Below are 24,384 nucleotides of genomic sequence, written 5' to 3' on the forward strand. Positions count from 1 at the left end.
GTCCCGGCTTCAGTTCTGTCTTTAAAAGGCTTTGGTCCTCCTATCTCATCTCAGACCGTCTTCTCTGGCCCTCTAGGCCACAGGCTGCCATCCCAGGAAAGGCCCAGGTCCTCCTCTTCCTCCTCTCCCTGGTGCACGTAGGGCAGGTGGGACAGGCGTCACCTCCCTTTATCCTGGCACCGCATCTGCCTCTGTCTCCTGCCCTTGACCTACTTCCACATTTCCCAGGATGCAGCAGCCCTTTCTGGCTTGGGATCCAAGGCGTCCTGATGTCAGGACGTTGAGGGGAATCAGCATCTCAGACCGCCCTGCGCTCTTCCGAGGCACCTTTAAATGCCCGCCCCGTCACTTCTTCCTCATCCCTCACCTCCCACCGGGCTCCGTGCCCCGGTGTTTCCGGCTCTCTCTGCCCTCCACGTGGCGGCCTTGGGTGCAGCCTGGGTTCCCGGGTCCTCCCCCGTGCTGGCACCTCCGCTTCGTCCCTCCCTCCCTCTGCCTCCTTGGCTGTCGCCTCTTTGAGCCCTCATGTCACTGCTTCAGGTTTCTGCACCTCCCCCAGACCAGTTCCCCCAAGATTCTTGGCACCGGCGTCTTAAGCCAGCGTGGGGAGTGTGGTTTCCCTGCCTTGCGTTCTGAGTGTTCCTTCCCACGCCTCTGCAGCGGCAGCTCCCATGCTGCTTCTCCTTGCACCAGTGCAGAGAATCCTTTCTCAAACCCGTGGAGGGGGCTGGGCAGTAGGGGGCCGTCCGGGTCCCATGCTGTGGAGGGGCCATGTGTGCGCGTGTCTCTGTGTGTGTGTGTGTGTGTGTGTGTGTGTGTGTGCGCGCGCGCGCGTGCACACAGGAGACTGAGGTGGGGAGGCAGCTCTCACACAGCCCAGAGAGCTTGGCAGCTGCAGAGTCACGTTGGCACCCGCATGTGGCACACGCACACCCCCTTCTGCAGCTCTGTGGGGACAGATGGGCTCAGGGAAGCATCTGCTCTGGCCCTGGGCAGCCCTGCGTCTTCCAAATGGGGGGCCCTTGGCTCGGGGCAGCCAGCCTCTTTGGAGAAGGAGCACAGTGCCCTGCTGGTTCTGAGCGAGCTGTGGGGGTGTTGGGGTCCCTCTCTCACCCTGGTCTGCCTGCCTTGACCACTGTGTGTGTGCGTGCATGTATGTGTGTGTGGGGGGAGCTGGGGGTTTCCTGGTTCCATCAAAACTGTGTTTGGTTATACATCGCCCCTGCCCCCAGCAGAGATCTGCAGGCCCGATGGAGCTCGGTGGGGGCGGGAGCTGTGGGCACAGCCCTGAGAGGGCCCTGGAGCTGGCGGTGCCCTGGGTGCAGGAAGCCTTCCACTGGAGTTGCTGGGGCCTCCACACGGGGTGTCCCCGACCACTTGGGAAGCACTGAGGTGAGAGGAGCCCTGAAAGGCCCCGTCGGGGGTCCTGTTGGGAGGTGTGGGAGCTTCCAGTGCCCCTCCACCCCCACCAGCTGCCTCCCAGGCGGGTGCCAGCAGGGGAGGCCCTGGCTGCCCTCAGCTGTACCACCCGCCGGCATCTGCCTCTCACTGTTGGCATGTGGCCGGTCGCCTTCCTGGCCTCAGCTGAATCTGGCCCCCCAGGAGCCCCGTGTGAGGCACTTTTAGGGGCCGCCGGAGGCCTGGAAGACCTGAGTGTGGCAGTAGGAATGTCCCGAACGGCTTTCAGTGCCTCCTTTTCAACCCTCCCCGCCTGGAGCCCTCCTTCTGGATTCGCGTCTCGGCAGATTGTGGGATGTCACTTCTGTCCTCTTCCGCCCTGCGGGATTTTCCCAGAGCCTTCGGGTTTGAGCCCAGCTGGAAGTGGCCCTCGTTCACGCTGCCTGTCAGCACCTGCCTGGGCTGTGTCACCTAGAGTGTGGCTCCGTGTGTGCGGCGCAGACGCCGTGGGGGTGTTTGGAGCCTCCTGCGTGGCTCCCAGATGTCTTTACTACACAGTGCCCGCCGTGGAGGGGACAGATGAGCAATGTAGCCCGAGGCGTTCTTTCGAGAGCAGAGGAATCGGGAGCGAAGTGTTTTTGTTCATTTAGCAGACTAGGATCATGGGCGAGTTTCCTCTAATAGCACTGAAGAGGCGACTTCACGGCTTCCCCTCGGCCAGCGGCTTTGGCGTGGATTTGGAGCCGGGCCAGGTTCATGGAACCCTCCTGCAGAAGCAGACTGGGGCTTCCTGGAGAGGGGGGACAGTGACTGTGTGATTCAGAGCAGTGCTGGCCTGTGGGTCTCTGACCATACCACTCAGTTCTCTGTAGGAACGTCTCGTGTCTGGGACACAGGCCCTTTTGTTTCTGTTTCTCGCCTTTCCACTCCTCAATGTCTTCGTGTCTCACTGACTCTTCAGCTGCTCCCCTGAAATCTAAGAGAACGGCAGCCCCGCAGCTGCCCCAGCACCCTGCCATGACACAGCCTGTGCCAGGGACAGGTGCCCCAGGCGCCTTTTGCACTGTGGCCACAGTGGACATGGAGAGTCTCCAGAAAGAGCCGGCGCTAAGCTGGACTGTCCTTTCCTTGGGACCGGCCTCATCTCAGTTTAACTCTAAATTAGTGTTTCTCTTTGCTTGGCACTGTGGACTTGGGGCCGCATCGTTCTCTGGGGTGGCGCCATCCTGGGCATTGCAGGGTGCTGAGCAGCTTCCCTGGCCTCCATCTACCTCATGCCAGGAGCACCCCCAGTCGTGAAAGCCACAGACATCCCCAGACATGGCCAGGTGTCCCCTGGGGGACAAGACCCCCCCTCAGTTGAGAGCCACCTGCTCGCTGCGGCTGCTGCTGCTGTTACTGCTTTTGCTAAAGAAACCTGTGCATGCCGGCCACGGAGGCAGCACCTTCCCGTCGTTAACAGGCACCTGGAGGATAAGTGTTTTCATTGCCAAGCAAAACAGTTTCTTCACTGATGTGATCGCTGGGTCCTTGGGGACAGTAAATGGATTTTAGCCGTTCTGGAAGCTGCCAGCGATGCAGGCGTCAACACACAGCTCTTCCCTTGGTGGCCCGGAGCACGGAGGGGCAGCTTACCAGATTCCTGGCAGATGAGCTGAAGCGGGTGGGTTAGTTCCTTCTCCCTGTGCAGTGGGTGGCCCGGTCGACTCCTGGAAGGAGGCGTGGGGCCTGCAGTGCCCACCCCAGGACTGGGTGTGGCAGCCCCGGAGCGGCTGGGAGGGCCTGCACAGAAGGGTGCCTGGCGCCCAGAAGGCCCGTGGTGCCCATCGGCAGTCTAGAATCTGGTCTTGTCGGCCCATAGACTCACCCCCACCAGAGGAGGGAACATGAGGCTGGGGACAAGGCCAGGAGCCCAGGGTGAGGTGTGTACTCCGGATAGCCCTGGTCCCTCAGCTCCTGGATGTCTCCAGAAAGAGCCGGCGCTAACCTGGACTGTCCTTTCCTTGGGACCGGCCTTGTCTCGGTTTAACTCTAAATTAGTGAAGGCACCGGGTTCCGGCTGCAGTGCCGCCTCTGACAGGTGCTGGTCCTTGTCTTCCTCTGCTGTCTTCTCCGTGTGTTCCAGTGTCTGAGGTGGCCCAGGACCTTTCTGGGGTGGAAGTCCACGCGGCCTCCAGGCTAGAGGTCCTGGGCCATAGTCTGTCCGCTCGCCCCAGGGTGCCCTGGGCTGTGTTGTGGATCGCTGTGTGCCTCAGTTTCTTCAGCGGTCAGATGGGAGCTCTGCCATTCCTCCCACCCAGGAGATGGGTGCGCTGGGCCCCAGCACGCTCTGCACAGTGCCCAGCTCCGCACAGCTCCTGTCCTGCCCCACGGCCCCTGTCCCATGCGGTGCTGTCACCCTCCCTGCGCCTGCACTTCCTGTTGGCGCACTCCAGGCGGGGCGGAGGCCCATGGGGGCTGGATCTGTTTCCCAGTGTTTCCTAGCTCCTAGAACTTGGGTTGCCCCATAGTGGGTCTCAGCCAAGTGGAGCCACTGGAGCTAGTGTCTGGGCTCCAACCCCTGTTCTCCAGGTGCATGTGGCCCCTGCTGGGCTCTTGGTGGCCAGTGGGTGCAGTTCTCACTTCCTGCTGCCAGAGGGCATTGTGAGCTGCAGCGCTTATGACCAAGCATGAAGATTCCCGTTTTGAAAAATGCCTTACCAGGGCGCAGTGGCTCACATCTGTGATCCCAGCACTTTGGGAGGCTGAGACAGGAGGATCACTTGAGGCCAGGAGTTTGAGACCAGCCTGTGCAACAAAATGAGACTCCATCTCTAGAGAAAATTAAAATTTTTTTAAAAAATTAGCTGGGCATGGTGGTGCAAGTCTGTGGTCCCCACTACTCGGGAGGCTGAGGTGGGAGGATCACTTGAGTCCAGGAGTTGGAGGCTGCAGTGAGCTATGATTGTGCCACTGCAGTCCAGCCTGAGTGACAGCAAGACCCTGTCTCAACAACAACAACAACAAATGCCTCAAAATACGAGTCTCTGAGCCTCAAGATGCCAGAACACACACACACCCAGTGCCACCTACGTTTGCTGAGTCTAATCCTGCACACACGTGTCAGGGTCGGCCCTGGTGCTGGGGGGGTGCTGTACCCAGCTTCCCAGGCCTGGAGGATGGCTCTGCCCTAGCAGGTGAGGCCCTTGTTGGCTGCAGAGTCTTCTGGGGAGTTTGATAAGGCAAATGGGGGGGTTCCTCGTGCCCCTGGGGGGTGTCCCGAGGTGCACATCTTGGGGGGTACTGGTCTCTGGGGAGCCAGTGGCACAGTCTGCTTTCTGGCCCTGCCCTGAGGGTCTGAGGGCGCCACTGACTCCCATCTTGGTCTTGCAGATCATCCCCCCGAAGGAGTGGAAGCCGCGGCAGACGTATGATGACATCGACGATGTGGTGATCCCGGCACCCATCCAGCAGGTGGTGACGGGCCAGTCGGGCCTCTTCACGCAGTACAATATCCAGAAGAAGGCCATGACAGTGGGCGAGTACCGCCGCCTGGCCAACAGCGAGAAGTACGCGGGGCGGGCAGGGCGGACCTGACCCCCGCCCCCGGGGGCACACCTGCTCATGGGGGCCCTGGGGGCAGAGAAGGTGCGGTACACGCAGCCCCCACAGCATGGCCGGCCTGCTCTGTGTGCCCCGTGTGGGCTGTGGCAACCCCTGCTCCCAGGGTGGATCTGGACCCTCTCCCGGCCTGGGCTGACCCACACCGCCCTCATCTCAGTTTCCCAGGGCTTCCCAGTGCATGTCGGGCGGTGTCCTGGTCCCCGGCCTGGGAGCACGTCCTCCACACCCTCCTGTGACACCTGGGCTTGTGGCCCCTCCTCAGAGAGTGCTCCCTGGCTCCACACGGGCACATGCACAGGCACACAGGGGGGCACAGACACAGGAACACACGAGGGCACATGTAGACACACATGGGTACACAGGGCACATGCACGTCCATACACAGGCACACACGGGTACACATGGCACACGCACGTTTCTACACAGGCACACATGGGTACACATAGGCACGTGCACTGGACACAGGCACACACAGGCTCATGCACAGGTACACAGGCACATCCATGTGGGCACACCTATGGGCACATACCCAGGTACACATGGCACCTGCGTGTACTGGCAGTGTTCCGAGTACAGCTCCCTGGTTCAACAGGCACAGCCACGTAGCCTCCGTGTTGCACAGGCCCATCCCGTTGCCGTGCCCTCCTCTCTGTCTGTGGCCTCCACCCTGTTGCTCTCTGAGGTTCACGTGCCTTGTGGCTCTGGCACCAGAGCAGAGCCTGGTCTGTCCTGCTCACCCAGCCTTCCCAGCCCCCTAGTCTGTCGTCTGAGCTCAGTCTTTGCCACACAGGGATGACAAGAGCCTCCCAGGGCCTCTGTCCCCTGCCCACTCCCCCTGGCGTGTGTTCTGATGTGGGTGCCCCGGGCCAGGATAACTGAGGAGGGTTACGTGGGTTTGGGCCACTGCTCGCCCGTGGAAGTGCGCTGTCCCACCCGGAAGCAGGTTGCGTGGTACCCTAGGCGGGGCAGCGGGCAGTCGGAGCAGAGCCCCTCCCGCCTCTTTCATGGGTGCCCTGGGTTCCAGGTGGCTGAGGGTGGGCTGCGTAGCACCCAGGCCTCACCCTGAGCTGGTTTTGGGGTGTTTGTTCACCAGGTACTGTACCCCGCGGCACCAGGACTTTGACGACCTTGAACGCAAATACTGGAAGAACCTCACCTTTGTCTCCCCGATCTACGGGGCTGACATCAGCGGCTCTTTGTATGATGACGTAAGTATGAGGCTCCGGGGAAGAACAGGGACCAGCTTCCTGGTGGGTGGTGGTGGGAGGGCCCTGAACGGGACTCTGCCTTGGCAGATGAAGCTTCCAGGCAGGCAAGGTTAACCCCCTCGCCCAGGCTCTGGATGCGGGCCTCGCCCTGTGGTGACGAAAGAGGAAGCCAGGCTTTCTCTGATTTTTGCAGGGCCCCTCCTGCCGCACCCTGCAGCCCCCACCCTGAGCTCACCCTGGCCCCACCTCAGGCCTCAGCAGCCGGCCCACAGCGTGTTACAAACACGTGTACTTTCCCAGTCCCTGCCACTCGTATTCCCGGCACTGTGGAGCCTCGAGTCCTCAGCCTGCCAGGCCACCTGCTGGATTCGGCTCCAACCCGGTCCTGACTTGGGCTCAGGGCCCGGAGACACTGGGGTGAGGGGATCTCCCATCCCGAGCCTGGTCTGCTGGAGCATCCTCTTGTCCACACAGCCTGGGCTCTCCATGAGGGCAGCTGGCCGGCATCCCCAGAGTCCCGGCCTCAGGCATAGGGTCCCCCAGGCCCCGCTGGACGCCAGAAGTGGACCTGCGTGGCGGGTGTGTGTGGAACAGCAGCAGGAAGCTGTGACTGCCCTGAGGCCACGGCCAGCCTTGGCTCCGCCCTGCTTAGTGGACCTTGTCTGCGCTGTGGCCCACAGGGGACTGGGTTTGCTCTCTGAGCCGAGGGCGCCGGTTTATGACACGGAGGATTCTGTTCAGGCTGGAAGTGAGCCCGCCCTGGAGAACCTGAGGGAGACGCCCCCGACATGGAGCCAGGCATAAGCCAGCCTTGCTTCCGGCCCCACCAGAAGCAAACATGAGACCAGAGTATTTCGAATTTGAGATTTTTTTTTTGAATATTTGCATATACATCCTGAGATATCTTGGAGATGGGCCCTAAGTCTGGATTAGTCTGTTCTTGCACTGCTATAAAGAAATAACTGAGGCTGGGCGTGGTGGCTGACGCCTGAATCCCAGCACTTTGGGAGACTGAGGTGGGCGGATCACTTGAGGTCAGGAGTTCAAGACCAGCTTGGCCAACATGGCAAAACCTGTCTCTACTAAAAATACAAAACTTAGCCGGGCATGGTGGTGCGCGCCTGTAATCCCGGCTACTCGGGAGGCTGAGGCAGGAGAATCGCTTGAACCCGGGAGGTGGAGGTTGCAGTGAGCCAAGATCGCGCCACTGCCCCGCAGCCTGGGCAAAAATGAGACTACGTCACAAGAAAAAAAAAAAAGAAACAAACACCTGAGACTGGGTAGTGAATAAAGAAAAGGTTTAATTGGTTCACGTTTTTGCAGGCTCTGCAAGAAACATGGCTGGGGAGGCCTCAGGAAACTTAGAGTCGTGGCAAAGGTGAAGGAGGAGCTGATCCATCTTACACAGCAGGAGAGAGTGAGGGGGAGGCTCCGTAGGCTTTTCAACAGCCAGGTTTCGCGAGCACTCACTGCCCTGAGAACAGCACCGCGGGGATGGTGCTAAACCATTCAGGAGACATGAGCAATCCACCCACGGTGCAGCCACCTCCCACCCGGCCCCACCGCCGACACCGGGACCTGCAGTTCCACAGACTCAAGTCTAAACACAAAATTCATCTGTATTTCGCGTACACTTTACACATGTAGCTTGAAGATAACTTTATACAAAGTTTTTAATAATTTTGTGCACAAAGCGAAGTTTTGACTGTGTCTTAACTGTGACCGGTCACATGAGGTCAGCTGTGAAAGTTTTCACTTGTGGCGTCGTTATCGGTACTCAGAACATTTGGGACCTTGGAGCTTTTCGGGTTTTGGATTTTTGGAGCCGGGGTGTCCCCCTTATCCCGCACGTCGTTTATCGGAGTGGGGTGTCCACCTTATCCCACTCTGTGTTTATCGGAGTGGGGTGTCTACCTTATCCCGTGCTGTGTTTATCGGAGTGGGGGTGTCCACCTTATCCCGCGTGGTGTTTATCGGAGTGGGGGGGTCCACCGTATCTTGCGTGGTGTTTATCGGAGTGGGGGTGTCCACCGTATCCCGCGCTGTGTTTATCGGAGTGGGGGTGTCCACCATATCCTACGTGGTGTTTATCGGAGTGGGGTGTCCATCATATCCTGCGTGGTGTTTATCAGAGTGGGGGTGTCCACCATATCCTGCGTGGTGTTTATCAGAGTGGGGTGTCCACCATATCCTGCGTGGCATTTATCGGAGTGGGGGTGTCCACCGTATCCTGCGTGGTGTTTATCGGAGTGGGGGTGTCCACCGTATCCTGCGTGGCATTTATCGGAGTGGGGGTGTCCACCATATCCTGCGTGGCATTTATCGGAGTGGGGGTGTCCACTGTATCCTGCGTGGTGTTTATCGGAGTGGGGGTGTCCACCTTATCCCGCGTGGTGTTTATCAGAGTGGGGTGTCCACCTTATCCCACTCTGTGTTTATCGGAGTGGGGGTGTCCACCTTATCCCATGCGGTGTTTATCGGAGTGGGGGTGTCCACCTTATCCCGCGCAGCATTTATCGGAGTGGGGGTGTCCACCTTATCCTGCGTGGCATTTATCGGAGTGGGGGTGTCCACCGTATCCTGCGTGGTGTTTATCGGAGTGGGGGTATCCACCTTATCCCACGCTGTGTTTATTGGAGTGGGGTGTCCACCTTATCCCGTGCGGTGTTTATCGGAGTGGAGGTGTCCACCTTATCCCACGCGGTGTTTATCGGAACGGGGGTGTCCACCATATCCCGCGTGGCATTTATCGGAGTGGGGTGTCCACCTTATCCCGCGTGGTGTTTATCGGAGTGGGGGTGTCCACCTTATCCCACGCAGTGTTTATCGGAACGGGGGTGTCCACCTTATCCCGCGTGGTGTTTATCGGAGTGGGGGTGTCCACCTTATCCCACGCGGTGTTTATCGGAACGGGGGTGTCCACCTTATCCCGCGTGGTGTTTATCGGAGTGGGGGTGTCCACCTTATCCCACGCGGTGTTTATCGGAGTGGGGGTGTCCACCTTATCCCACGCGGTGTTTATTGGAGTGGGGTATCCACCTTATCCCACGCGGTGTTTATCGGAGTGGGGGTGTCCACCTTATCCCGTGCGGTGTTTATCGGAACGGGGGTGTCCACCATATCCCGCGTGGCATTTATCGGAGTGGGGTGTCCACCTTATCCCGTGCGGTGTTTATCGGAGTGGGGGTGTCCACCTTATCCCGTGCGGTGTTTATCGGAGTGGGGGTGTCCACCTTATCCCACGCGGTGTTTATCGGAGTGGGGGTGTCCACCTTATCCCGCGTGGTGTTTATCGGAGTGGGGGTGTCCACCTTATCCCGTGCGGTGTTTATCGGAGTGGGGGTGTCCACCTTATCCCACGCGGTGTTTATCGGAGTGGGGGTGTCCACCTTATCCCGTGCAGTGTTTATCGGAACGGGGGTGTCCACCATATCCTGCGTGGCATTTATCGGAGTGGGGTGTCCACCTTATCCCGCGTGGTGTTTATCGGAGTGGGGGTGTCCACCTTATCCCGCGCGGTGTTGATCGGTTCATCTGCTGACGGACATTTGGGCTGTGTTCTCTTTTTGGCTATTTTGAATAATGGTGCTGTGAACGTTTCTTGTGTGTTTGTTTCTTTGTCTTTGAGACAGTCTTGCTCTGTCACCTAGGCTGCAGTGCAGTGGCGCAATCTCAGCTCTCTGCAACCTTGCCTCCTGGGTTCAAGCGATTCTCCTGCCTCAGCCTCCCGAGTAGCTGGGATTACAGTGTCACATGGAGTCATCCCACCACTCTAATGATCCCCTCAGCTCCACCTCGTCATTCCTCCCTCTCCCCCATCCCTCTCCCGTGCCCCAGGCAACCACTGATGTCTCACTGTCTCCATAGCTCAGCCTTTTCCAGAATGCCGTGAGCTGGAATCCTACAGTCAGTAGCCTTTTCCCATTGGCCTCTTTGACCAAGCAATAGGTGTTCAAGTTTGCTCCATTTTTCATGGCTTGAGAGCTCATTTCTTTTCAGCGCTGAATAATACTCCATTGTCCGGGTGCACCACAGTGTGCCTGCTCATTCACCTATTGAAGGACCCTTCCAAGTTTGGTCAATGTGGGCAGAAGTTTTCATCTCCTTTGGGTAAATACCAAGGAGTACAGTTGCTGGACCACGTGGTGAGAGGACGTTTAGTTTTTTAAGACGCCACCAAACTGTCCTCCCGCTCACCTGTCCCACTGTGTGCTCCTAGCAGCAGCGAATGAACGTTCCCAGGGCCCCGCTTCCCCGCCCTCATCTGGAGTTGTCGGTGTTGTGCGTCCTGGCCACCCTGGGAGGCGTGTTGCGCTGTCTCATTGCCATTTCAATCTGCATTCCCCCGATGGCTGCCTTCGCGGCGGGGCCCCTTTGCATGCCTGGTTGCCATCTGTGTGTTTCCTTGGTGAGCTCTCTTCATGTCTTTTGCCCAGTTTGTTGTTGTTGTTGTTGTTGTTTGAGATGGAGTCTCGCTCTGTTGCCCAGGTTGGAGTGCAGTGGCGTGATCTAGGCTCACTGCAACCTCCACTTCCTGGGTTCAATATTTCTGTGCCTCAGCTTCCCAAGTAGCTGGGATTACATTACAGGCGCCTGCCACCACACCCAGCTAATTTTCTTTCTTTTTTTTTTTGAGATGGAGTCTTGCTCTGTCACCAGGCTGGAACTACGGTGCCCGCCACCACGCCCAGCTAATTTTTGAATTTTTAGTAGCGATGGGGTTTCACCATGTTGGCCAGGATGGTCTCCATCTCTTGACTTCGTGATCTGCCCGCCTTGGCCTCCCAAAGTGCTGGGATTTACAGGCATGAGCCACCATGTCCAGCCTAATTTTTGTATTTTTAGTAGAGACGAGGTGTTGTCATGTTGGCCAGGCTGGTCTCAAGCTCCTGACCTCAGGTGATCCACCCGCCTTGGCCTCCCAAAGTGCTGGGATTACAGGCGTGAGCTACCGCGCCTGGCCATCTTTTTCTGTTTTTTAACCATGCTGTTTGTTTTCTTCTGGTTAAATTTGAGAGTTTGCTGTGTATTTTGGTTATCAGTTGTGACTTGCAAGTATTTTCTTTCTGACTGGGGCTTGTCTTTCTCTTACGGATCCTGCCTGATTGTTTTTAAGTGAAAGTTCAGCCTCAGACTCCAGTGCATGAGAGCCTCTGGGTTGGCTGGCCTGCACTTGGCCTGTAGTGATGACCCGGGAGGGACTCTGCAGCCGCACGCAGGCTGTGCCAGCCCAGGCCGACCTGCCACAGGTGCCAGAGGAAGCTTCAGGGTTTCCTTGCCATGTGTTTGCCATGCCTAGCCTATGCACTAGCCTACTTTTACAGCGGGGGAAACAGCCCACAGCAGAGAAGCGACTTGCTGTGGTCCCAGGATGAATTTGCGCCCAGCTCAGCCTGTGCCTGGGGCCTCCCTCCTCCCCATCTGGGTCTCATCACTGCCTCCCTCCTCACCTCTTCTGGGCTCCTGCCAGGGCTCACCTTGCAAAGGAACCGCTGGTCTTGCCAAGTCTGAGGGCCGGTCGTGCAGGTGCAGGAACAGCTGGTGGGGGGTGGATTCGGGCTGTGAGAGCAGCTCACGTTCATGTGTGTCTGGGCTCCTCTCGGCCTCTCAGCAGGCCATGAGCCTCTCCGGGGACTGCAGTGACTAATGTGTATCTTATGAGCTCTTGGGACAGGATGGGGTTTGTTTGCTTGTGGCATTAAGAATAGATGTGCCTGGCGGGTGGGGATTCCGTTCTTGTTTGCCTAGTTCTGAAAACTGTCTTCGTCTCCTCGGTCAGAAGCTGTGGAAGGGCTGTCACTGGGCCTTGGCTCCGGTACCATCGCTGGGTTAGCCCCAAGTGGTGACTGTTTTTCTCCTTCCGTGTCATTGACTTAGAGGCGTGTTAATTATGCACTCCCAAACTGCAGACTTCACAACAAGGCCTCCACCCAGCAGGAAGCACGCAGCTCAGTGGAATCTGACAGGCCCTGCCTGCCTGGTGCACGCTGGCATGTGCGATGGGGCCCTTCCTGGAAGGGCCAAGCTGGCGGTGAGCCCTTCAGAAAAGGTGTCTGGGCTGGGTATGGCGGCTTATGCCTGCAGCCCCAGCGCTTGGAGGGGCCAAAGTGGGAGGGACCATTGAGCCCAGGAGTTCGAGACCAGCCTGGGCAACAGAGTGAGACTTCATCTCTACAAAAAAAAAATGTAAAAATTAGCCAGGTGTGGTTTCTCACGCCTATAGCCTATAGTCCCAGGTACTCAGGAGACTGAGGCTGGAGGATTACCTGAGCCTGGGAGGTTGAGGCTGCAGTGAGCTATGATTCTGCCACTGCACTCCAGCCTGGGCAAGAATCTCACACAGAGTAAGACCAGCCCCTGGTCTGCAGGGTATGACCAGCCCCTGGGGGGGCCGCAGATACTGGGGTGGAGGAGGATGGGCAGCGACCCCTGGGACTCTGGGGAGAATTAGCCTGCACCCCAGGGCTCGCAGGTTCTGGGGGTGGCCGGGCGGTTGCCGACACTGCTCTGCCGCCCCACAGGACGTGGCCCAGTGGAACATCGGGAGCCTCCGGACCATCCTGGACATGGTGGAGCGCGAGTGCGGCACCATCATCGAGGGCGTGAACACGCCCTACCTGTACTTCGGCATGTGGAAGACCACCTTCGCCTGGCACACCGAGGACATGGACCTGTACAGCATCAACTACCTGCACTTTGGGGAGCCTAAGTCCTGGTGAGTGTCTGCACTGGCCCTGCCGCCGGCCGGACCGAGAGCCCGTCGGGAGGGGGTCGATCCCGGGTACATGGCTGGGCGCCGTGGCAGGGGCCCCACCAGGTGAGGCCGCAAAGGTCGGCCTATGACGGCTGGAGATCTTCCGGACCGCCTGGGGTCACCCACCAGCTTTGGGGTGGGGGATGTGCACCCCCAGAGCCGAAGCTCCCAGACCCCTAGAGCTTGCGCTTTGTACCCCGGAGTGCCCCCCATTGAGCTGTGAGCGGCCCCAGGTGTCCCCATGGCCAGGAGCGTGGTCTTGAGCCTCCTGAGCTGCCCAGGCTGTGCTGCCTCACAGCCAAGTGGAGACGTTCCTGGTGAAGGGACACTGTCCATGCTGCCCAGAGGGGCCTGGCCAGGATGACCCTGCAGCCGCTCCCTCGCAGTCTCCGCCCTGGCACATCTGGGCCAGGCCCTACAGTTAGGAGGGCAGGGCGTGGCGCTGCAGCCCTGTGTGGAGTGTGGTGGACCTGCCCCTGCCCGGGAGGTGCCGGGTGCAGCGTGGGCGCTGCTGTGGCGGGCTGAGTTCCAGGACCTTCTCCTGGCTCCCTGTGCACGTCCGCAGCGAGGCCGTGTGGGGGTGTGTGTGAATGTGCACGTGTGCGCGCGCATGTGAGTGCGCACGTGAGTGTGTGAGTGTGAGTATGCACGCGTGTGTGCGCCCCTGTGTCACTGGGCTCTGCTTGTGACTGCGGAACCTGCTGGGTGCTCCGCGGGGCTGCCCTGCGCTGTCCTCCAAGGGCCGCTAGGTGGCGCTCCCGCCCTTCCCGGGGCCGCGCTCACGCCTGGAATCTTCCCAGGCCGTCCTCGCGCTGGAGGAGAACGGAGCCTCTGCCTGGAGGGCGTGGGAGCTCCGCCTTGCCTGGCCCTTCCCTGGGTTGGAGTTGTAAGCGGGGAGAGGGGGGCGGGGGAGAATGCTGTACCTCTTCGTTAAAAAAAAGCACAATGAGCAGGAAGGGGCGAGCTGTGCGCATCCTCACCTGCGTCCCAAGCGCAGGTGGAGCCCAAGGGGAAGGCCCTGTAGAGGACCCCATGTGACTTGGGGCAAAGCGTGGCCTCCCAGGGGTGCGTGGGCAGCGGGAAGCCCATGGTGTGACCGGGTTTGTGCCTCCATAGGGACCGTCTGCCCTGTGCAGAGAGCCCCTGTGGGGCGGGAAGTGGCGAGCAGCCGGCAAGGAGGCCCAGCCAGACAGAAGCAGGGGGGTCAGGGACATGGGAGATGGGGGACCAGCCAGTGAGTCAGACATGAGGACTTCAGTGCCAAGGACTGCAGTGCCAGCAGCTCGGTCTCCTGTGAGGGGCCCCGGGGGTTGCTGGCTGTCGTGGGAGCCTGGGCTGGGGGAGACCCTGGGGCTGGGGCTGCTATGGGTCAGATGCCAGGGCCGGGGGTGCCTGCTGCTAGGTCAGAGGGGCCTCTGCGGGAGGAGGCGACAGTGGCTCCCTGGAGGCGGCAGTGGGGCCTGGCCACAGGCCGTCGGAGGGACTGATAGGGATGCGCCAGGAGCCGAGGGCCTCTCCTGAGCTGGTTCATCCAGGACGCAGCCTCTGAGGGCATCCCGCACCTCTCCCCGAATGCCCCTCACTGCACCCCTCCTCTGCTTCGCCTGGTGCCGCAGGCGTCCAGCTGCCACCCCCATGTCTACCCTTCCCCATGACCCGTCATGGGAGATGGCTCAGGGGAGACAGCCGGGGCGGGGCAGCATTGAGTAGGCAACAGTTCTTTCGGGAAGGGAATTCCGGAAGCGCCCTGACCTTGGTCTTGGTTTCTGCCCAGGAAGGGGTGGGGATGGCAGGGGTGGGGCCTGGCATGAGGGGCCTGAGAGGAGCCACAGTGTAGGCTCTAGCTGCAGGGCATGCCCTCAACCCCCCAGAGCTCCCCACTCGCCCCCACAGTCAGCTCAGCCTGCTTAGCACGCAGGGCCCCTTCGCTGCTCTCTCACCAGGGCTGAGGCGGGGCCCCAGATGTTCCCACGGCACCCCATGCCTGCGACAGGCATAGACCAGGTGACCCCAGCATTAGCCAAGGTCTACTACGGGCTATCAGTCCTCCCCAGCAGATGGTAGGGGCCCTGGTCACCCCGTGTCCCAGCTCCCAGCAGGGGCCTGGCACAGAGAGGCTTGGTGACTTGCCGGAGCCTCTTGGATCCTCACTGTGTGCTGTGGGAGCTGACTACCCCTCCAGGCTGCCCTCCCAACTTGCAGGGGGGTGGGGACAAGGTAACTGGAAAGAGTGCCTGGCTTCTGGTCCTTGGGCTGGGGTTCAGGAAGCTACTCAGGCCCCTGGGAGATGCTTCCCCCCTCTCCCCTCCTCGGGCCCTTGGGGTAGGTAGGGCTCCCAGCCAAGAGATCAGCAAGGCTGCGCCCCGTCTGTCTCCCTCATTACACTGTTCCGCTTGCATCTGCAGCCGCTTAATTGCAACCATTTCAGAGTATTCCAGTGGCATTTTAAAGAAAGTGTCAATGTACTCAGGTTTACAGCATTTTATTAAAGCTTTCTGGGTCTGTTGCTACTTTGGTAGCTTGATTTGTGTGTCAAAGTGACGTGAACAGCCTGGTGTCAATAACAGGCAGAAACATGCTTCAAAAGGCTGGCTTCTGTGGTGCTCTCAGGCAGCGGGGCTAAGAATATCTGAAGAGACTGAGCGCCTCAAAATCTCTTTGGCAATGGGGATTGAAACCAGAGCCAGCACCTGCAACTTCCCCCCGCCGACTTCCCGCAGCCCCTTCTGTCACCCAGGCTGGGGGGGCCGGAGTGCAGGTGGGTGTGGGGAGGGTCCGAGCTTTCCACTTGACCCTGTATTCCAGGGTCTTCCTGGGTGGGGTGGTGGCCTGGGGTCGGTGTCCTGAAGGCTGTGCCCCATAGAAGCCACTGTCCCAGGCCACACTCCTTGCCATAGATCAAGACTCTCCTGGGGCCGGGCGCGGTGGTTTGCGCCTGTAATCCCAGCACTTTGGGAGGCCGAGGCGGGTGGATCATGAGGTCAGGAAATCGAGAGCATCTTGGCTAACACGGTGAAACCCCGTCTCTACTAAAAATACAAAAAATGAGCCAGGTGTGGTGGCAGGTGCCTATAATCCCAGCTACTCGGGAGGCTGAGGCAGGAGAATGGTGTGAACCCAGGAGGCAGAGCTTGCAGTGAGCGGAGATCACACCCCTGCACTCCAGCCTGGGCGACAGAGTGAGACTCCGTCTCAAAATAAATAAAAAATAAATAAATAAAAAGACCCTCCTGGAACCTGGGGTGGGGGTGGTTTAGCCGAGCTGACCCTCCAAGGCCGGTCCTGCGGCTGTTCCCCTCCAGGCATCCCCTCCCCAACCTGCACCTGTGGCAGCCCCTGCAGGGCCCACCCTCCTGAGCCGCCCAGGCCAGGCACGAAACACAGGTGTCGCCACGAGGCTGAGCGCAGTGTCGCCAGCGGCATCACATGCCACATGCCCCTAGAAGAGAGTTCCAGGCCGGGGTGGGAGGATGTTGGGTCTCGGCCAGCCCTGGGAGAGTTGCTGGTCCCAGGGCACTTCTGGGTCAGTCGGATTGTGCTGTGCACCCCAAAGAAGAGAGTGGAGTGGCCATCCCCCCTCGAGGGCCCTGGCCCACGCTGCCTGGGAAAGTGCCCACTGTTCAGTCCTGTGCACCCATGTGCCGGGCTGGGACCTGGCCGAGGCTTCGGGTGCCCTTTTGCCCCCAACCCATCAGACACCCTGCAGGGCAGTGTTGGGGGTGTTTAGGGGACTGTGGGCCACCGCCAAGAGCAGAAGCTTTGGCTCTCACTGCAGCAGGGAAGCCAGATGGGGGATCAGCATGTTCCTGGGGCTGCAGGGACTCCCGAGGACGTCGTGAGCTGATGGGACGTGGTCAGCTGCTTGCACCGGCTCCAAGGCGGCGAGAGGAAGGCCCTCCTGAGGAGTGCCGCGGGGCCAGCGCAGGTGCGCGGCAGCCACAGAGGCCTCTGCTCAGGCTTAGGGAAGGGGGTGTCCCCCAGGGTCTCTGCAGCTCCGCTTGTCAGAAGGGGGGTCATCCTGCACTCAGGTGAAGCCCCCAAGAGCAGCGGGGCGAAGGAGCGCTTGCCCTGACTGCGACCTTGACCTGCCCATGACCCGCGGCAGTCTGGAAATCCCCCATTGCGCCAGGCAGGATGCGGGTCCCCCATGGTCTCATCTCTGGCTGTTTCCTCAGGGGATCGCTCCGCCCACCCTCTCCTGCCTCTGTTTACCTAGGACACACTCAGTCTCCGGTGCAGGTGTGGGAGGTGGGGGTCTCGGAGCTTGTGCTCCCGTGAAGGGCACGGAGCCCCCAGTTGCTCTTGGCCATCCTGGGCTGCTATGAGCCAGACCTTCCTGAGTGCTGCGGGGAGGGCTGCTGGGGAGGCCGGGGGAGAGGGGATTATCAGAAAACTCCACCAGCCTCCCTTGACCTTTAAGGAGCTGCAAGCCGAGAATTTTCCCTTTTGATTCAGCTACACCTTGAGTTTTCTCTCTGGCGTTCTCTCTCATGGGAATTTCACAGCATCTTTTCTTCTTGCTGCCAGGGAAACTTGAGTCCTAGCAGGCATAGCCGTCTTTTGCTTCATGGGTGTCCCTGGAGGTGTGCATGCATGTGTGTGTGTGCATGGGCGCATGTGTGCACCGAGGAACCGTGCTCCAGACACTGGGGGTGGGGGTGGGGAGGGTGGGTACCAGGGCTGCAGTGGACCAGCCCGGGCTTCCTGCCCTGTGGCCGCAGGTGGGTGGAAGGCAGAGCCTGGGGTGGATGAGTCTGTCGCCCACCCAGGCCAAGCCAGGCTGTTCTTGGGGTGGAGGCTGCGGGCCTGTTCCCTTACCCCTCTGCTGCCCGCCTAACTGCCCCTCAGGACCTCCCTGGCCCACCCACCTCCCAGCTCCATCTCCTGCTGGCAGCTCCTGCCTGGGGGCAGACACCTCCCTCCCTCCTGGGCTCCCTCAGCCTGGCTGCAGGTGGCACTGTCGGGCCCCACAATGGCCTCTGCCCTGTCCCTTGGAGTGGGACCCAGGAGTCTGGTGGGTGATGGAGCTGGCGAGCCCGTCCCAGGCAGCAGCCTGAAGGCCCATGGGGTAGCGCGCTGGTGCCCGGGGACCCTGGTGTGGGTTTGTACTGCTGCTGCTGGCGAGCCAACCACTGGGACTTCCAGCTTCTGAGCCCGGGACCCGGGGGGTCCCACCAGCAGTGGGGACCTAGGGTCCCAGTCTACTGACCATAAGGCACGGCCCCCCTCAGTGACCTGGGGCATTCCTCCCAGCCGCTTTGCTCTGGCTGGGCCACCAGAGGTTGGGTGGCCGCAGAGACAGCTCTGGCGGAGATTGGTGTCCCCACAGGGGTGGCGTAGCCTGAGCTGAGCACTGGGTTGAAATGGAAATTGCCTGGAGCCTGACAGCTTCACAGATTGGTTTTAATAACTCAGCTTCCCCACACTGCACTCTGTCACCAGAACAAGATGCAGGAGCGAGATAGTTGCTCCCTCCTCTCCTTGCCACCCGAGGCCCAACCCTGGCTAGGGTGCCTAGGGACAGGGCTGCATTGGCAGCTCAGAGCCGCTGCAGTGCCCCGGGAGGTCAGACTGAGAAGACCCACCAGGCTGACGGGGGCAGCCCGATGCGTGCCTCGCTCCCAGGCAGGGGACCGCAGCCAGGTCTCTTCCCAGCCACACACACTGAGCCAGGATGACAGAAATAGAAAAGGAAGAAGCGGTTTAGAACAGAGAGCTCCCACGGAGAGCAGATCAGACCAGTAGGGAGGCAGAGGGACCCTGGTCATTAGAAAATGATAAGGTGTCAGGAGCCAAGGCAGCTTGCTCAGGGCCCAGGTTCCTGCCCGCCAAGGCCTCAGCACTTCCTCCCTGGCTCACTGAGACCCGCTGCAGTGGCCCCAGCCCATGGTCCCTGGGAGCCGTATCCTTGTAGAGACAGCTGTCTAGCCTGCATGAGGTTATCTGGGGAGACTCTTGATGAGGGGTGTCCCCTCTCTGCAGAAGGAACGTCTTTTTGAGAGAAGACAGTTGTTGTCACAAGCAAGTGAGGCCCCCAGGCCCAGTGCCCAGGCCAGCTGCTACGCCTGAGTAGTAGTTGCCACCAGCCCAGACCAGCCACTACCCCCCAGCAGTGCTCAGCACCAGCCCAGGGGCCCAGCGTCCCGGCTGACTGGCTCTGGGTCCACATGGGTTGCTGTGTGGCCAGGCACACCTGGTGCCCAGCTTCCCTGTTTGAGGAGCGTGGCCGTGGGCAGGCGGGAAGCTCCTTCGTGGTCACCTGTCCCAATCCTCTGCTTCTGATGGCGACTGTGGCCACAGCATCAGTGCAGCGGTTCTTTATTCCTGTGCGTGAGTGGGCCTCAGTGACCAGCTCAGCTCTCCTAGCTTTATTTATTTTATTTTAGATGGAGTCTTGCTCTGTCATCCAGGCTGGAGTGCAGTCGTGTGATCACAGCTCACTGCAACCTTAACCTTCTGGGCTCAGGTGATCCTCTCCCTTCAGCCTCCTAAATAGCTGGGACCACAGGCACGTGCACCACAACTGGCAAATTTTAAAATTTTTTGTAGAGATGGGGTCTCCCCTTGTTGCCTGGGCTGGTCTCGAACTCTTGGGATCAAATGATGCTCCTGCCTCAGCCTCCCAAAGTATTGGGATTGCAGGTGTGAGCCCAACCCTTTCCCAGTTTTAAAACTGGAAGTCCCATATCCTGGAACCTGCTCAGATCCAGTGAACTGTGATGCCGAGTTCCCTGAGAGAGAGAGAATGTGTGTGTGTGTGTGTGTGTGTGTGCGCGCGCACGCACATGCGTACACATGTACATGTGTTTGTTAGAGAAACAAGGGTCTCCAGTCACATAGGCTGTCTGGGAGGGAGTCTGGCCCCCTGGGACTCTGCCCAGAAGACGAGACCTGGGATTCTGCTGGGTAACTGAGAACTGGACTTTACCCACTTAGCTGTGAGAACTCGGGCCAGGAGCTGAGCTGCCAGCAGGGCATTGCAGCCATGTGGCCTAGAGCGTGGCGTGTGGCGCTGGTGCCATGCTTGGGTAAGTGGTCCAGGCTGCGGCCAGGAGGGCCGGCACATGGGAGCTATGAATGGCAGCTGTGTTTTCCCTGGCCTGGTCCCCTCCCCAGCCCTCATCATCGAGCCCTCTGCCTCGCTCTTGTCACTACCACTCTGTCGGCCTGACGCCATCAGCCCAGGCCTGCTTATCAAGACTGGGGAGTGAACTGAGCACCAGAAGCTGGCTTTGGCGTTCAAAAAATTAACTCGTGATGCTGCAAAGACCTTTGAGCCTCACACTGGGGCGTCCACAGCGAGGCTGGGATTGCATCTCTGCGCCTGGCGTGTGGGGCACAGGTGCCGGAATCACAGCTTCTCCGGCTGGCCTGATCAGCCTCCTGCCAACCTCACTCACGTTAAGCAATCACAGCCCGATTGTGCCCCCAGGACAGGCAGGGCTCTCAGCTGTGTCTCGTGATGGCGTCCCCAAGGACTGGGAGAACACCTCTAGGACAGGGTGACCAGGAAACCCAGGGCACATCGGGGCACTCACCGGAGCTCCCACCGTACCTGTCGGTGGGATCTGTCCCAGCAGGCTGGCTCCTGGCTCTTGCTGGGAGCTGGCAGGGACAGACACAGACACACTTGGTGTTTGTTCGGGGACTGCAGAGCAATTTTCATATCGCCTTTTGCTGTGTGAAAATCGCATTCCAAGCTCTCCTCCAGAGCCGTGCCACTGAGCTGGGGACTTCCAGTGTTTGGATGGTCGATTGCCCTGCTGTGTGTCTGGACAGCAGGCACCATTGTCCATGGATTTGGGAAATTGGCTTCTTGGCGAGCAGAGATGGTGGCCGTGATGGGGGCCGGGAGGGCACCCCGCAGCAGGCGAGTGTCGGGCGGTGGGCTCGTGATGGGGGCCGGGAGGGCGCCCCGCAGCAGGCGAGTGTCGGGCGGTGGCCGTGATGGGGGCCGGGAGGGCGCCCCGCAGCAGGCGAGTGTCGGGCGGTGGGCCCGTGATGGGGGCCGGGAGGGCGCCCCGCAGCAGGCGAGTGTCGGGCGGTGGGCCCGTGATGGGGGCCGGGAGGGCGCCCCGCAGCAGGCGAGTGTCGGGTGTGGCCGTGATGGGGGCCGGGAGGGCGCCCCGCAGCAGGCGAGTGTCGGGCGGTGGGCCCGTGATGGGGGCCGGGAGGGCGCCCCGCAGCAGGCGAGTGTCGGGCGGTGGGCCCGTGATGGGGGCCGGGAGGGCGCCCCGCAGCAGGCGAGTGTCGGGTGTGGCCGTGATGGGGGCCGGGAGGGCGCCCCGCAGCAGGCGAGTGTCGGGTGGGCCCGTGATGGGGGCCGGGAGGGCGCCCCGCAGCAGGCGAGTGTCGGGTGGTGGCCGTGATGGGGGCTGGGAGGACACCCCATAGCAGGTGAATGTCCTGCAGGTCCCTCTTCTCATTCTTGTCCCAGGCTTGTGCTTGTGTTTTTCATCCACTTTTTGGTGAGGTCTTCTCCCCCTTTCTCTCTCTTTAAATAGGTCTTTATTAGACCTGTTTTAGATTCACTGAAAAAGTGGGAAGGTAGTAACCACAGAGAGTTCCCCACCGGGTTCCCTGTTATGAGCATTCTGTATCAATGTGGTACACTTGTGATCATTGATGGGCCCACACTGATGCGTTATGAACTAAGATCCATTCTCCAGATTTCCTCTGTCTTCCCCCATTGTCTTTTCTGTCCCCTGAACCCATCCGGGTCCCACGTGATGTTGTCCCGTCTCCGTAGGGCCCTGGGCTATTACGATGTGTTTGATGCCCTGGACAGTGTTGAGGAGGGCTGGCCAGGGAGTTTATAGAACGTCCCCTAATCCGTATGTCCCCTAATCAGCATGTCTGATGTTTTTCTTGTGGTTAGATTGGGGTGATGGGTTTTAGGGAGGAAGACCACAGGGGCGAAGGGCCCTCCCATCACATATACTACCAAGGGTCAAAGGCGCAGCCATCAGCGTGATGTCACTGCTGATGTTGGCCCTGGTCACCCGGCTTGGGTGTGGATGTCCAGTGTCTCCACTGCAGAGTGGCACTCCCCCCCTTTCCATGCTGTCGTCTGTGAATGTCAGGCCCACCAGGATCATCTCCCTTTCTTTCTTTCTTTTTTTTTTTTGAGATGGAGTCTTGCTCTGTTGCCTAGGCTGGAATGCTTTGGTGTAATCTCGGCTCACTGCAACCTCCACCTCCCAGGTTCAAGCAATTCTCCTGCCTCAGCCTCACGAGTAGCTGAGATTACAGGTGCGCGCTGCCACATTTGGCTGATTTTTGTATTTTTAGGAGAGATGGGGTTTCACCATGTTGGCTAGGCTGGTCTCGAATTCCTGACCTCAGGTGATCTGCCTGCCTTGGCCTCCCAAAGTGCTGGGGTTACAGACGTGTGTCACTGTGCCCAGCCACCTCCCTTTCTTAAGGTTAACTGATTTGGGACCTTTATCACATCTTCGAGACCCTCACGGCAGCAGCACGGGGCATGTGTCACTCGAGGAGTGTGGGAGCCCTAGGGCGGGGAGTCCTGGGGTGTCGAGAGCCCTGGGGTGGGGACCCTGGGGCGGGGAGTCCTGGGGCGGGGAGTCCTGGGGTGTCTAGAGCCCTGCCTGTCCCGGGGCTTCCCTTTTGTAGGCATTTCTTGCTGTGAAACATGATTTGGTACAGAAACGGACATAAAGCATGTAAGTACCAGATATATATGCGTGTGTGTGTGTGTGCGTGTGTTAGCAAATGACCCTCCGGCTGTCCCCTGTGTACCTCGATGTCAGGACACGGCCCCCACCTGTGCCTCCTTTTCCCAGCCCCCTCTGCACACTGTGGTGGCGGCTTCCTCCCGGCTCTGCTGGTGGCGCCCTTGCCTCTCCCCTTTGCCAGGCCGCGTGTGCCTGTGGCCCAGGCAGTGAGGCTGTGTGTTGGCTGCATTGGAAGGTCTTACAAATGGGCTGATTTCCTTGCGTTTCTGCTCAATGGTGTGTGTGTAAGATTCATCCGGTTGTGTGTGGTGGCAGTGCACTCATTGTCATGGCTGTGAAATTCCCCACTGTATGGCTGGACTTTAGTCGACTTTTTCCATTCTGCCGTGGACAGACATTTGGGCTGTTTCCAGCATGAGGCTTCTGCGAAAGACCTATCATCTCTTCACCTGCTGCTCATGTAAGAAGTTCATTTTGATCGTAAGCCTTGCTATCAGTAACTGTGACTGGGGCTGCATTTATGATGTTCCGTTCCTCATGCAGCAGCTTTGCCTGGAGTAACCCTTTGACTTGTGCCCCTGGCTCCACGTCCTTGTTCACGGACGAGGCACAGATTGAAGAGACGTCCGATCTGCCCTTGAAGCGCTGCCCTGTGGGATCAGGAGGGCAGCAGGTCCTGGGAGCAGGTGCCAGGACGATGTGCAGCCTTGAGGACAGGGTGTGTCCCAATTGGCGAGGGTGGCCTGAACCCGAAGGTGTGGGTGAGGAAGGAGCCATTTCTAATGGAGTCACCATATTAAGCCCTGCTTAGCCAAACTTGAAGGTGACAGTTTGTTGTGGGAGATGGAGATGATGCAGGGATGCGGGGACCGAGGCCAGCATGTGTGGTGTCCAAGGTCGCCCTGGGTGCTGCTGTGTAGGTGAGGGAAGAGGGACTGATGGGCTTCTTAGGGGGCCATGTCTGAGGGCAGGGCCCACCACTTCTGCCCACCCCTCATTGGCCAGCACGCAGTCACGTGGCCACACCTTGCATCAAGGGAGGCTGGGAAATGTAGTCTGACCACATGTCCAGCTGGGAAGGGGCAGGTGAGACTTCTCTTTCTTGCCATGTGGGTGCTGGGGGCCCTGCAGGGGCTCAGCCAACAGGGAATTGAGGTTGAAGAGATGGATCTGCCCAAGCCCTGACGGAGTGCTCATGCCTGCTCAGGGCCCAGCATGAGCTGCATCAGGAGCAGAAGCCATTGGGAAGGGCTTTTGGTGTGGCCGGGCAGCCAGACACCCCACGCCCAACCCCCAGAGCAGTGCCAGGCCCGGGAGCCCTTGGGATGGAGGCAGGGAGACTGGGGGGCTCTGAGGACTGAGGGAGGAGGGGAGCCCGGTGAGGGGAGGATGGGTGACCAGCTCCGGAGCAGGGGCGGGAAGGGGGCATAGAAGCTTCCTAAGCAGGGGAGCTACTACTCTTGGCCATGTTCCAGGAGGATGGAGTGGCTGTAGGAGCAGGCTTTCGGGCCAGGGCCTGGGTGTGGTGGGAGCCGAGTGGCTGTAGGAGCAGGCTTTCGGGCCAGGGCCTGGGTGTGGTGGGAGCCGAGTGGCTGTAGGAGCAGGCTTTCGGGCCAGGGCCTGGGTGTGGTGGGAGCCGAGTGGCTGTAGGAGCAGGCTTTCGGGCCAGGGCCTGGGTGTGGTGGGAGCCGAGTGGCTGTAGGAGCAGGCTTTCGGGCCAGGGCCT

The 24,384-nt window shown here is 59.9% G+C and overlaps 1 protein-coding gene across 14 annotated transcripts in view; it reads left to right on the plus strand.

Annotated features, from left to right (window-relative positions):
* The window catches only part of KDM4B (lysine demethylase 4B), a 186,916-nt gene that overhangs the window by 67,834 nt on the left and 94,698 nt on the right, over positions 1 to 24,384 (plus strand). For 12 of the 14 annotated variants that reach the window (XR_010153676.1, XR_010153677.1, XM_054673181.2 and 9 more), the window contains 3 exons: positions 4,771 to 4,946; positions 6,095 to 6,209; positions 12,731 to 12,924. Coding sequence is in view for 12 of the 14 variants with exons in the window: in XM_054673181.2 (XP_054529156.1) it covers positions 4,771 to 4,946; positions 6,095 to 6,209; positions 12,731 to 12,924 (485 nt within the window). In the remaining 2 variants the exon portion in view is untranslated. Of the gene's footprint in view, positions 1 to 4,770; positions 4,947 to 6,094; positions 6,210 to 7,532; positions 7,900 to 12,730; positions 12,925 to 24,384 lie in introns of those variants that run through there. The other 2 variants (XM_063801033.1, XM_054673184.2) reach the window with 1 other exon arrangement.

Source organism: Pan troglodytes, chromosome 20 (assembly GCF_028858775.2).
Source record: "Pan troglodytes isolate AG18354 chromosome 20, NHGRI_mPanTro3-v2.0_pri, whole genome shotgun sequence".
NCBI classification, from domain to species: Eukaryota; Metazoa; Chordata; class Mammalia; order Primates; family Hominidae; genus Pan; species Pan troglodytes.